The following is a 14,096-nucleotide window of genomic DNA, read 5'->3' on the forward strand; positions in this document are numbered from 1 at the left end:
GGAGTGTTTGGGACTTGCTTGTTTATCCTGGGTGTGGTTTCACTATAACTTGGGTCTAAGTCCAGGTTTCTGCTTTCCCACTCCAGGCCCTCACCTAGCCACTTGTTACTATCCATGCCTCGCAGTTGCTGCTGAGGCTTGTATACCTGCATTTACAGTTACTTCAGGGGGTCGATCTGACTGGGAACTAGGTATTTTTTCCCCCCCCCCCCCCTTTTTTTTTTTTTAATAAATCCCCTCCCCTTGCTTCTTAATCTGTTCTGGATTTCAGGGTGTCACGTCCAGTCCTAATCTAAATTTATTAGGACCTGATTCCATCTGGTGTTTACTAGTCTGCACAGTCAGCAACAGCAGAAGGAATTGAAGGAGCTTTATACTGTCTTCAGACTGGACTGTAAATACATGAAAACTACAGAAAATCTGCAGATACCTAAATCTGGTCTGATGAATTTAATTATTCATCTCTGTTAACCCAGGTATACCACAGCATATTTTACTGCCAGTCTGGTATACGTAGCTTACTGGATCAGATTGAAATACTTTGCAAACAAGTTCACTGTCATTGGTCTGAACTGTTGAAAAACAGTAATCAGTTTAGAGGGGAAAGGGAGACTTGTCCTTGCTCTAATTAGTCAGGAATTAAGGTTCAAAATGTTGGCTTAAAAGGCTGATATAAACCCATATAGTAAGATCTAATTTTTAAGCCATATATTTTTTTCAGGTCTTTTCTACACCCATAAAGGCCAGGTATGCATTTTTCTTAATTGTAAGCCAAAATTCTCACATAACCACATGATTCTAGGAAGTGGGACTATATGAAAAACAGAAAATATTGTGATACACACAATAAACCTTTGCCAGTTGGCCGTGCAGGCATTACGCTGTGAGTAACAAGTTTTCCATGTGTTTGCATTAGTACCTTCCTATTCAGCACCCACACAATTCCTGTGGCTTTGGGTGTGTGAAGCTATTTCTCCACTGGGAGAGGGAAGGGGTCCTCACTGGTGCTTTCCCACATTTACATTGTTTATAGCATTTTCTTTATGTCTAATAGTTTTTGCTCTCAATAGCAAACACGTCTCATTGTACTTCTTCGATCTAAGTTCACTGATTTAATTTCCAGGAAAGAATAGTTCATTCCCTGAAAAGCAAGTTTAGGCAAGGGGTTTACCAAAACCTGTTCCCCCCCCCCCCCCATCCATATATCCCCTTTGGATGGACTTCTTTTTTCTTTAGCTGCAGCTTTCAGTACAAAGCGGCACCATTATTGAAATATTGCAAAATATTTTTGATTATGATTCAAGTCTCATAACATTTTTCCACATTTTTTTTCATCAATCTCATTTCTGGAGTTGTAAGATAACTAAAAATGCTGTGGGGAACTAAGGCTGGAAACATCTGGAAGCATGCATTCTGAAGGCACAAAATGAGGGCAAACTAGTTCATTTTTTTAAAAAAATAAATTCTTTTTTAGTTGCTATCTCATGATATGTTGATACCACAATATTTTATTCATATTGCCAGTTCATGGTACTACCAGTGTTGAAGCCAGATACATGGCACAGGTTTTTGCTGTAGGTATGCCAGCTGTGGCTGATGAAGTTGTGCTGGTAGAAGCTGTTAGTGTCTATGATGTAAAAGTGCAGTTTTGTTGCTATTACTAGGAACTGTTTCAGTTGCATAGGACATGCTTCACTTATATTGATACAAAAACAATATTTTACCAGTACCTTCATGGCTGGGTGTGTTTTGCTGTATAGCTTACAGTCCTCCTGTACTGCTAAAATGTTTCAACTTTGTATTTTCCATTCTGTAGGAATCTGACAGCTATTGCTACTGGAAAGAAGAAATCTTACTGTTTTCTAGATGGAACTTGATCCAGCTGTTAAAGAGGGTATATCAAGTGTTTGCCAAGAACATCAAATGGGATAACTTAGGAGGACCTTTCTGCAGGGGAGGACAGTTTGTTCAGTTCAGTCTGCTGAATATTGTTCATCCTTATCTGTCTGTATAGCTTAACTGTGCTCAGGACTTGTACAGGTAACGTGACATCAGCTGTGCTCAGCAATGGTTCCACTGAGCAGTCTGGGCAAGGCCAAGCTTTCAAGTGTGTTTCCAAGTCCTTTGATGTTTTAATGGCATTTGCATCTGTCAAAATGGTTTAGTGCAAACATTAGCATTCTTTAATCTGAGACTCAAAAACAGCAGCGTGGGATTCTGGCTCATGTTTCTGTAGCACAGTAAAAGACTGAAATTTCTGCAGCTAGCTGGAGAATCTCTCCCATCTACATCCTGAATTACTTAGTTTAAAGAGAAACTGGGAACTACTCTAGCTTATAGCAAACCTTATGTCCAGGAACGGAGGTAGTGTGCCTCTAGCAGACAAGACTGTACATCATTGCATACATCTCAGATGTCTGTGCTTCCTTTTGGCTCCAGATGTTTATGTCAGTTGTCTCTCTATCCCCGAAGTTTGTAGAGAGACCTGCCAGCAGTGACTATACATTCCTTTCACTGAGGGAATTCTTCCTCTGTCAGCCCAGTAGTATCAACTGTCATTCTACTAAGCTACAGCAGTGAGCATTACATGCTGTTCCTGTACTAGAAGACTGCAAAACATTAAAGCTTATTCATTGCTTTTATGAATATAAAACTTAAGCTCTGCTTAAAATGAACTACTTTTCCTGATATACAGGTAGCCCCATTTATCTTAAGACCAAATCATTTTTGTTGCCTCTCTGAGAACTAAAATGTTCAATCCAAGCTGTGGGCTTCATTCATTGTTTGGCAAATGTTCAGCAGCTATTTCTGAGGTGAAATTTTGTACTACTTATTTTATTTCTTTGGTATTTTTTTTTTTTGGATTTAGCATTAAGTATTATAATTCATTTAAGTGGCAACAAATATATGATGAGTATCCTTCTTCTGTCAGTTAGTGAATCATTTGATAATTAATATGCTCAGTATATCTTGAGTGTGACTACCAGTAGTGGAATATAGTGAGATGCTACTGGGAATGTTAAAAGTCAGCAAACTCTTTGCATCTGTGTGCCAAGGAAGTCTTATTCACTTTCCTGAGGTTCAGCAGCAGCTCAGATGTATTTTCCAGGAGATCAGATACCATTGACAGGTTCATTTTTTAACCCTCTGCCCAAAACATAGAGGCGGCAGCTATTTTCCAGGGTACTAATAGCATGTAGGCTTTTTAGCACAGCAATAGACTCTACGTTATTTTGCTTCATGCTTTTTGTATTACCTCTCTTATTCTTTATGTTCCTTCCTCTGACAAGCTCCAAGCCAGCTCTTCATACCCTTAAAACCATCTCTAAGTAATGTTATTTTCCTCCTTCATTCTTATCTCTAGTGCGCCCTGTTTAATCTTCTCCTGAGCTCAGGAGTTTTGACCCCACTACTTCACCTCTCTTAACAGGCTGTTCAGTAATAGAACTGAACGGTGGCCTGGCATCCTTCCCTCACCCCGAGGCATATGTGCAGTAGGGCGTCTCGTACATGATGGGGGAATTGAGCTGAGGAAACAGATGTGTGACATTGAGTAGCTATATGGGTGCCTTCCTGGGGAACAGCACAATTAAAATTGAGACTTGTGGTGAGGCAGGCTTTGTGCTAGCACAGCCCTGGGTGCTGTAGTGAGTCCTCTCCTGAGCGCCTGACCAAATGGAAGGATGGCTTGGCCTCCAGGCAGAGGTGGCAGCTCTGGTGGCAATTTTCCTACGCAGGTAGCTCTGGATTTTCTGTGGAAGAAGGCAGACTCTGAGCAAGCCTCTGCCATCCTGACTCCTTTTGAAATGTATCTGAACTATATGACAGCCCAAGCAACTCTCCACCACCCTTCAGAGTCCCCAGCCACCCCAAAGGAGACACAGCGGGGCTTGGGGCCTCTGGTGGGCCTGGCACACAACCCAACCAGCAGTGCATGTTGGTGCAGCTCCAGTTGAGAGACCTGTAATTGCAGGGCAGGGCTTTCTCAACTGGGAGGGTGTTTACAACAGCATGGGTGTGTGTGCCTTGTGCTCCCATTGCTCTGCCCCAGTGCAGCTGCTGGGGCCCACAGTGTGGGGAGCCAGTGGGGGAACGCACCCAGCTCCTCCACCAGGGGAAGGCAAGGAGGGCATAGAAGGCTGGGTTCATCCCCAGTTTGGCAGGAGGAGGGTCTCTGGGCTTGTCTAACTCTGTGTTTTCTTAGGATTAGCACTCTACTTAATTATGCGGAGGTATTGCACCTTGTTTCCTGGCTAACTGAAGGGCTTGTCTGTGCTTGAAAGCACTTGTCATTTCTCCTTTTTTGTTTGGTGGAGGAGGCGGGGAAGGAGGATGAGGTACTTTCTATTTAAAACCGGAAGAGTTTGTCATCTCTGTCCAGGTGAATTGACCCACGCTGAAAGGAAGTGTGATACTAACAGGGTTTTCTTTAGTCTGGGAAATCTGTGGATAGATGTGTACCATCATAGGAATTGCTTTGTCCACTAGTGCTTTCACTGCTATCCCATTTTGCCTAGTTGGCCACCTTCTTCATCCTTCCCCTCTCAAATTTTGTGCTCCCTGCTACGGTATAACCGAGTACTACCCCTTTGTTTTCAGGCTGGTGTGCAGTTCCTTGCACCCTCTCAACAGTCCAGTTTGTAGTGAGTTTGCACCCAGCATCACCTATATTGCTTTGCACTGTTACATGCACATGAGCTCTGAAATCCTGGATTTTTAGATCCTTTTGGCAGAAAAGTGTGGCTAGCTCTGTCTACATCAGACCACCTCATTTGAGAATTTCAGTCAGAACAACACACAATCTAGAGGGATGTGAAAAGACTAGCAGCCCCAACAGTGGTAGTGGTAAGTATTCTGGGAGAGTTTGCATAGCCTGCAAAACCCTGGCATTTGTCAGAGAGGCTGCTGCATGCTTGTCTGTCATGTTACTAACCTTACTGCAAACACTAATTGAAAGTTTACGTTAGCCAGTCCAGCTCCTGAGAGTCTCCTGGGCCATCTCTGGTAGAGAACCAAGCTGGCTTGTAGTTGGAGCATAAGTTGTCAATGCTCCATAAGCATTTCTGAACTAACTACTGGTATGTAGCCTTGCTCTATGTGACTGCTACAGGTGTGGTCAGCGTTGTACTGGTGTACAGGTTGTACAGGGTTGTATTATTTTCTCTCCATCTCTGTGAAATCCATCTCTATGAAATCCTTATTGCAGAGACATGTCTTTCGCTACAGCACATCAGCCTTCAAGCAGAAGCTTAACTGTTTCCCTCACCAGATGCACAGGGCCCCCTCCGCTGTGTATCTGGAAAGTTTGCCTGTCCCTTCTCCTAAGTCACTTCCCAAAGCTTCTCTTCTTTTCCCTGAGGTGTGCAAAACACCTGGCAGTAATATGATGAAACAGATCTCACTTGGCAGCTTCCAGTGTTGATATGCTCTGCACCTCCCTCTACCCAGCTGTCTCCCAGTATCATCATGGAACTGTGCCAAGTACTACTTTAAACTCGTCCTTTTATCTGTCCAAATCCTTTGCCAACAGAGCCAGAGAAGTGGAAGCTGGGTCTTTGAGTCTGATACAAGGAAATTCAGTGTTTACAATTGTAATAGATCACTGAGCAACAGTTGTTCTTCCTCTTAAAAGTGTGGGCTTGAGTTTGCAGATCTTGCTGATCAGACCTTTCTAGACCATCCCATAAAGGCTTATTAGTAGCAAACTTTCCTTAGCCATCAGCCTGTGTCTAGGACCACCAATCTCCCTAGTCTATCTGCTCTTGGGGAGCCCATTTTTTAAAACAGTCTGTATTAGGTATAGTAAGCAGTGTTTTTCTAGTCATGTAGCAGGGGACACATGAGTTATATAGCAGGAAGGGCTAAGACCATCTTGGACACTTGAGTTATATAGCAGGAAGGGCTAAGACCATCTTGGACACTTGAGTTATATAGCAGGAAGGGCTAAGACCATCTTTTTTTTAGGAGGGTATGTACGCATATTTCTTGGGGATGACTTAGGTAAAATTGATCCTGCCTTGGACAAGGTGCCCTCTTACAAGCTTATGACCTTGCTGCTTTACGGGCTTTCCTGAGCTCTACATTTCTTTGCTGGAATGTCTTCCTAACAGTATTCATGTATTAAAAGATGATTTATTAGCACTGAGAGCAGTAAGATACGGCAGAAGTCCTCTGGGAACTTTCTGAAATGACATATCCCTTTGAAACATACTGTTTATTGAAATTATAAATATTTACGCCTACTCTCAACTTTAAAAAAAATCCAAAATGCTGAATAATCCTGTTTTGGCCTGTTTTTTGGGGGAAAAAAATAACTAATGTACTCAATTATTCTTCCATTTTTCTAAGCTTTAAGATGATGAACATCCCCATGCAACTGCATCAGGAGAGGTTCAGGCTGAACATTAGGAAAAGGTTCTTCACCAAGAGAGTGATTGGGTACTGGAACAGGCTTCCCAAGCAACTGGTTGTAGCACCAAGCTTGATGGAGTTTAAGAAGCATTTGTACAACACTCTCAGACATATGGTCTGATTTTTGGGTGGCCCTGTGTGGAACCAGGAGTTGGACTTGAGTCAGCAATGTGCCCTTGTGGTATCCTGGGGCACATTTGGAAAAATGCTGCCAGCAGGTCAAGGGAGGTGATCCTGCCCTCTGCTGAGTCCTGGTGAGACCTCACTGGAGTATTGTGTCCAGTTCTGGTCTCACCAGTACAAAGGGATATGGGGCTGCTGGAGCAAGCCCAGAGGAGGGCTACAAAGATGATTAGAGGACTGGAACACTTGTACAAGGACAGGCTGAAAGAACTGGGCCTGTTTAGCCTGGGAAAGAAGACTGAAGGGAGACCTCATCAATATGTATAAATATCTGGTGGAAGGGTGTCAAGAGGATGGAGCCGGTCTCTTTTCAGTTGTACCCACAGACAGGATGAGAGGCAATGGGCACAAACTGAAGCACAGGAGGTTCCAACTGAATATGGAAAGGCACTTCCTTACTGTGAGGGTGACAGCACTGGGACAGGCTTCCCAGAGAGGTTGTGGAGTCTCCTTCTCTGGAGTTATTCAAAACCCACCTGGATGACATCCTGCACAATGTGATGATCCTGCTCGGCTAGAGGGTTAGACTAGATGATCTTCAGAGGTCCCTTCTAACCTCAGCCATTCTGTGATCCTTGTGGGTCCCTTCCAACTCGGGATATTCTATGTCAGTCATTAGAACTGACATTCAGTTCTAATGTCAGAGCATGGGTTCATTGATTTCAGAGCAAATTCTGTTTCACCTGACATAGGGGAAAAATTCAGTTAAACTAACTTTCAGGTTAGGCATGCCTTGGCCATAGAGCTGGATGGGACAAATAGTCGAGATGTAGTCATGCCCATATTGCTTTTTCTTTCTGTGTGGGATCAGCACAATAAAATTATGTTGATCTCAGAGGTTGCTGCTTCCATGTAGAGATGTTCCTTTCTCTGCTTATGACTCTCCCTAGTTTAAATTATTGCTGCCGCCCCCTGCCCACCAGCAGTTGAAATTCTGGAAACAAACAAACAAACAAACAAACAAACAAAAAAAAACAAACAAACAACAAAAAACAAAACAACAACAAAACTAATCTTAAAATTGTAGGGAAAGTAAGAATGTCAAGGAAAGAAAAAGTGTATAGATTTGGTTGTCTATTTTGAGTAAGAAATATATATTCATGAACTCTGCAAACTCTCCAGAGCCAGGCCTTAGAGCTACTCTGCTGCTAGGCACAGCTAGTGGGCTTTTACCTGGAGAAATGTGGAATGGTTTCTTTGACCAAAAGATGCAGGATTATACATTCATGTCTGGAAAGCTTAACAGGATGAAGGAGGAGAATACTGAAGCTCTGTTCAGGAAAAAAAATGACTGTGGCTGCATATTGCAGCAGATCCTTGAAGGCTAAATTGCAAATTTGGTGTGACTGTGATGGTACACAGTGTATATGAATCAGCCTGAAGCAGCAATTTATTAGCAATTTCTGAGAAGCAGGGGCTAGGGAACAGGGAAGAAAGGCTGGAAAATGAGGGCACATGTCCCAGAAGCAGAAGAAAGGAAGGAGGGGAGCCACTAAGGTTTGTTTCTTTCCTCAGCCTTCTAAGGTAGGGATTGTGGATCATGGTATAGGCAGAATCCAGAGAAAGTAAAGTAGTGAATCAGATTCTACAATACTTTTCAGACATTTCCCAAATGTACATTCCCTAGTGCTTTGTCATGTCTGAACTTCAAATGCAGTAATGAATGGGAAATTCCACTATATCCTTTGGGAAACTGTCCAACAATCCAGAGATATTTTTCCCTAAAAGGGTAGTCTAAATGATTATCTTGTTTCTCTTTGTAGCTACGTCCATGTAAACCAGGGGTACTACTCTCCACCCATGTAGTTTATACAGCTTTCAAATATCTTTTGTCTTATGTCATGTACTAGTTATGCATTAATCAAATTCTTACATTCTTCCTACTTGTCAATCAATTCCTGTGATCAGTTGCAATAAGGCCCTCTGTTGCACATGCATATGTAGAGATATGAAAATCCCTAGTACAGATGCTTCCATGTTGAAATCAAAGATCTCTAAGTCTCAGCTAGCCTCTACAAGAGGTAGTGAATATTCATCCACCATGCCCAATAAAAATTAGTGGAGATCTTGATCATTTTCTCATCCTGTGAATACCTCCTGATATCCCCTTTTGGGTTTCAGATGGCTAACTATAGCCAATTCTTTTCATAAATTGCACTGCAGCTGTGAGATCAGCATCTCTACTCTCAAGTGACTCTCTCAAAGTCACTTTTTGGATCTTCATTTAAAATTAAAAAGGCACAATTATTTTTATTTTGGAGTTACTATCCTACTGCAAGCTTACATTAGGTGTTTCCTACCCTCCATCTTAGTGTTTTTCCCAACCCTTATCACCTCACTAAGTATATATTTTGCTTTCTTTTCCCCTCAGCTGCATTAATAGCATTTTTTTAAAGTCTCTTAAGCCAATTAGATCTACTAAATCATTCTGCAGTAGTAACAGAAAAAATACTTTTTCTTCAACAGGATGTGTTACTGATGGAATCTGAAGAAACCAATGAGGGAGGTACCACTCCTCTGGAATCCAGCAGCACCACTGGGGAAGCCTGGAATTCTGCAGCAGTTGAAAGAGAGCATCATGCCCCTCATGCATCAGATAAAATGAGCACCAGCCTGCCTGATTCTGCAAAAGGAGTGGAGCTCAGCATTCCTGAGGACTACCTTTGTACTCAAAGGGAAGCAGAAAACATGCCAGGTAGACCCTCTAACCTTGTACAAAAAGTGCCAGCAGGACTGGAACAAGAGCAAGGTGATACAGAGCCTCAAAAGGGACTCTCAGAGTGGGAGGGAGAAATGATTTTAGAGGAGGGTGGACGGGATTGTTCTCTGCAACTTAAGCAAGTAGAGCTGGCTGACCTGGAAAGCAACCAGGACTTCTCTCTCAGCATAGTGCAGGATGGGCTAGCCACTGGCTGTGCTGTCCTGCAGGCTGTGGACCTTGGCACTGAATGTCCTCGGTCCCAGGCAGAACTGGCTTTTCATGGCACAGACCCTCTGGCCCAGCATCAAAAACGTCCTTTGGCCAGTGCCATTTCTTCTCAGAGAGAGGCACCTAAGTGCTTCTTGGTGTGTAAAACCATTTCAGAGGGGCACTATAAGGCTGAGCCATCTCTGGATAAGATGGAGTCTTTGCAGGAGATTGATGATAATGTAGAGCAGAATCAAAGCAGCAATAAAGTAGCACTGGGAAATGATGAGCAGCCTACCTCAGAGGAAGCAGTAGAGGACATGGCTAAACCATACACTTCTGAAGATGCTAAGGAAAGCAGAAGGGTGCTGCAAAGTTGGGAGAATATGGAGTCTTCCTATCAATTGTCTTCCACCTTAACAGATGACAGCCAAATGAGCTCACAACAAGCAGAAGGAAACATCGCAGTTGGTGAAACACAGAATAGCAGCCTGGTCAAAAAACAGGGAACAGTAATGATTCCTAAAGAAAACTCATCCACTTGTAAATGCCTTCATGTTGAAGATGATCACGGAAAAACAGAGAGCAGACCTGCTTCTCCAGTAATAAGTGCTTTCCAAGTAAAGAATGCTGCAGAAAAAAATGAGCAGGTGAATACTTTACAGCATAAGGAACCAGAACAGGAAGAAGCAGTGTCTGAACTTCAGCAGGAACAGGAGAAGAAAGAGTGTGAAGAACAGAATGAGCAGAAAGAAGGAAAATCTTTGGAACCCAGAGATCAGAAAAACAAAGAACACAATGAACAGGAACAAGAACTGCAGAGGGAGGAGCTAAGACTGAAGAGGGTCTCATCAGCTTTCTGTTCTGAGGTGTCTTGTGTTCCCAGGCATAATGTAGACTTCTGTGTTTTGGAGGATGTTGTTTTGGCTGAGGAAACGGGACCAGCATTTCTTCCTGAGGAATCTATCTGTATGGGTGAACATCTTGGTGAGGGAGTGCTGCTGAAAGCTCATGTCACATCATCAAGTTCTAGATTTCAGCCACTTGCTGTCAGTCCTTTGTCATTAGACAATCTGAACCCAGCAGGTGAAATTCCAGTGGTGCCTCCACATGCATGCCATGTCTCTGACCAGGCAGAAGAGCTGGAAGACTCTGGCCGCTTTTCCACCAATGTTCAGGATAGCAGAGAAGTTGATGGGAATGACAGGGTAAGGCTGAGAAGTGAGGATAAGCACAGTGGTGGACCTGGAAAGGCTGCCCAGACATTTGATGAAAGAGATGAACTGCACCCTGGAGGAGTGGCAGCACCTTCTAGCACAGAGAACCCAGAGGCTTGTGTTGCAGCTTGCCCCTACTCTGGTACTAAGAATGTGGAGCCAGCTAATCCTCACCCCTCTGAAGAAAATTTAGGAAAAGCTGAGCTTCATGACTTTATTCAAGATTTAACCTCAGAGCTCACCTCTGTGGCTTCAGTATCTGGCCCACAGCAAGAGGATGCTGGTGGAAAAGTCACTGTGAGTCCCAAGGACTGTGCTGGTGCCAACCTGAACGAATCACTGGATTCCATAGAGAAGCCAGCTAACCAAGCTGCTTCTCTGTGCATGCAGGACCCAGCATCAGGAGAAACTGCTATTGTAACCCCTGGCCCAGAGGAGGCCAGTGCTCCCCATGAACTGCTTACTTCTGAGGAAGGCTTTCATGAAGACCTTAGTGGCCCATCTTCTTCCTCTGTAATATACACGAGCCCTCTTTCTCCAGAGGGGAGCCTTCCTGGGGATAGAGGGACTGTGGCTTTCATTGCAGGGCCTCTGGAACCACCTGAAACACCAGGCAGGACTTCCACTCCCCTGAACCACCCAGAGACAATTCAGCAGTACCAACCCCCCCCAAAAAAAAGTTCTTTTACACGAGGAAAAGAAACTGGAACAAATATGGCTCATGAAACGCAACAAACGCCCTTACTTCATCATTCTGACTGGAGTTTAAACCAACAAGAGCATGGATCCAGAATCTCCAGCATCCTGAGTACCCTAACTTGGCCCTCTGAAGAAGATACGGTCTTTACCATGAACCAGCAAGAACAACCTCTGTCCCCTGTGCCCAACTCAAGCCTACCTCTGGTGTCTGAGCCTGATGCCAAACATGTCCCCAGCCTTAGTCAAGCTCAGACCCCTGCACTTAATGCAAATCACCTTGCCCAACCTCCAGCCCTTGATAGTTACCAGCCGCTCATTCCTGTGCCCCACTCCAGGCCACATCTAAACTGTGGTATGGATGATAATGAGTTACAAGCCATTCCCCCTACTTTACGCCGTCCTCTACGGACTGCCTTCACTGTACCTGATGCTAATATTGTGCCCCCTTCTGGTAGAGATGTAGCAGAGAAAGTTGTTCTTCCATCAACTAGAGAATGGGATCTCTGTGACTTGAGTACCCAGGATACAGAAACTTCTGATGACTCGGGGGTCAGTTTGTTGGCCAAAAACTTTTCTGCTGTTGGAAATGAGGCATCGGCCAGCTGCTCTGACACCAGCCCTGAAACAACAGTTCAGCATGTGGGTATACAGTGTGGAAGATCGTCGCCTGACCACCCTTCTTGGCCCTCACTGGAAGATCTGAGAACATCCACAGACTGCAAAAGCAAAGACTTTGTACAGCCCCTTCCAATGCTAGCATTCACCAATCCAATTCATTTCCTCCAGTTGAGCCCTCCATCACCACCAACCACCAGAACAACCTGCCAAGAAGATGAGGTCTTTGGAGAACTGCGATGGGACCAGCAGGCTGACCTCTTTGGTGTGGATACAAAGAACATTCAAGCTCCATCAGAAATTACAGAGAAAACAGAAGGTGAGAGAAGGATCAAACAAAGGCTGGAAAGACAAGGAGAAGAACGCCATTTGGTGGCTCAGTCAAAGGAAGAAGTGCCCAGACATTTACCCTTGGAAAAATCATCAAGCTGGCCAGACAAAAAAACTATTAGGATAGTTGAACAAGAACCATCAGCCAATCAAGAAAGCCCAATTAAACGTCGAGTAAAAAGCAAGGACTGGCACCGGCAGGGCCTGAAGAGAACGTCAGTACCACCAGATATCTTGCAGGGTGAGTTCTTTCCTCTGTTTTCCACCTGTACTCCCTTCCTTTTGGTAATGCAGATACCAAAAACCTGTAGTTAAATAGGCAATGCGATATGGAGTCTTGAGTGTTGAGATCGTGGCATTGCTTTTGTGCATTTCTGATGGTACTCATCACTGCATCCCTGTAGCCTCCTTATCCTGCTCCAGGCTGCCCCCTCACAGCTCATCCCTGGCTCCACTCTGCTACCCTGTGACAAGTGCATCCTGCTTCATGCAGAGGCTCAGTCTCCTGCTTTTACTAACAGAGACCTTATCTTTCTTCTTTGATTCCTCACTCCTTGACATCACATCCAGTTTCTCTTCCTATCCCTTCTCTGTGTTTACTGTTCTGCTGCCCTTACTTAGTAACATGAGCTATTTTGGCCTGCTTGCTGGAGTTGGTTTCTTTATGCAGCTCTTTGGTTCTGCTCATCATCTCTGCTGCCATCATATGGCCATTACGTTTTGCTGCACTTCAGTAATGGCCCTTTTCCAACTAATAAGAAAAATGTATGTACACACCGTCAGTAGCCCGTATGTGTTATGGCACGTTTTAGCCCCTTGTTTCTTTGGTACCTCCCTTTATTTTGCAACTGACACCTTTAGGTACCAATCTGACCTTCTAAATATGATGATCTTCCTGCAAACATAGGCTTTGAGATTACAGATGAAAATGAAACGCAAATTTGTCATATCTAAAATCCCAGTTTGAACAAAGCCAAATCACTGATGTCATGAATGGAAAACTTACATCCTCTGTAATGCAGCTCATTCAGACAGTACTTGCTGTCAGGATGCATGTCTGTTCTCTATTATATCCTACACGAATAACACTTTCAACATACTTCTTCTCGGTAATTACAGAATCACAGAATAGTCTAGGTTGGAAGAGACCTCCAAGATCACCGAGTCCAACCTCTGACCTAACGCTAACAAATCTTCCACTAAACCATATCCCTAAGCTCTACAACTAAACGTCTTTTAAAGACCTCCAGGGACGGTGACTCAACCACTTCCCTAGGCAGCCTATTCCAGTGACTAACAACCTGTTCAGTAAAGAAGTTCTTCCTAATATCTAACCTAAACCTCCCCTGGTGCAACTTTAGCCCATTCCTCCTTGTCCTGTCACCAGGCATGTGGGAGAATAGACCACCCGCCACCTCGCTACAGCCTCCCCTCAGGTACCTGTAGAGTGCGATAAGGTCGCCCCTGAGCCTCCTCTTCTCCAGGCTAAACAGTCCCAGCTCCCTCAGCCGCTCCTCATAAGACTTGTTCTCCAGACCCTTCACCAGCTTCGTAGCCCTTCTCTGGACTCGCTCGAGCACCTCCATGTCCTTCTTGTAGCGAGGGGCCCAAAACTGAACACAGTACTCGAGGTGCGGCCTCACCAGAGCCGAGTACAGGGGGACAATCACTTCCCTGGACCTGCTGGCCACACTGTTTCTTATGCAAGCCAGGATGCTGCTGGCCTTCTTGGC

General features: G+C 44.2%; 1 protein-coding gene across 6 annotated transcripts in view; it reads left to right on the forward strand.

Moving 5' to 3' along the window:
* The window catches only part of ARHGEF5 (Rho guanine nucleotide exchange factor 5), a 38,695-nt gene that overhangs the window by 11,935 nt on the left and 12,664 nt on the right, over window positions 1-14,096 (forward strand). For 4 of the 6 annotated variants that reach the window (XM_035311901.1, XM_035311874.1, XM_035311909.1 and 1 more), the window contains one exon: window positions 9,061-12,604. In XM_035311901.1, the coding sequence (XP_035167792.1) occupies window positions 9,073-12,604 (3,532 nt within the window). In that variant the 5' untranslated portion in view covers window positions 9,061-9,072. Of the gene's footprint in view, window positions 1-721; window positions 884-9,060; window positions 12,605-14,096 lie in introns of all 6 variants that reach the window. The other 2 variants (XM_035311893.1, XM_035311883.1) reach the window with 1 other exon arrangement.

This window comes from Oxyura jamaicensis, chromosome 1, assembly GCF_011077185.1.
Source record: "Oxyura jamaicensis isolate SHBP4307 breed ruddy duck chromosome 1, BPBGC_Ojam_1.0, whole genome shotgun sequence".
NCBI classification, from domain to species: Eukaryota; Metazoa; Chordata; class Aves; order Anseriformes; family Anatidae; genus Oxyura; species Oxyura jamaicensis.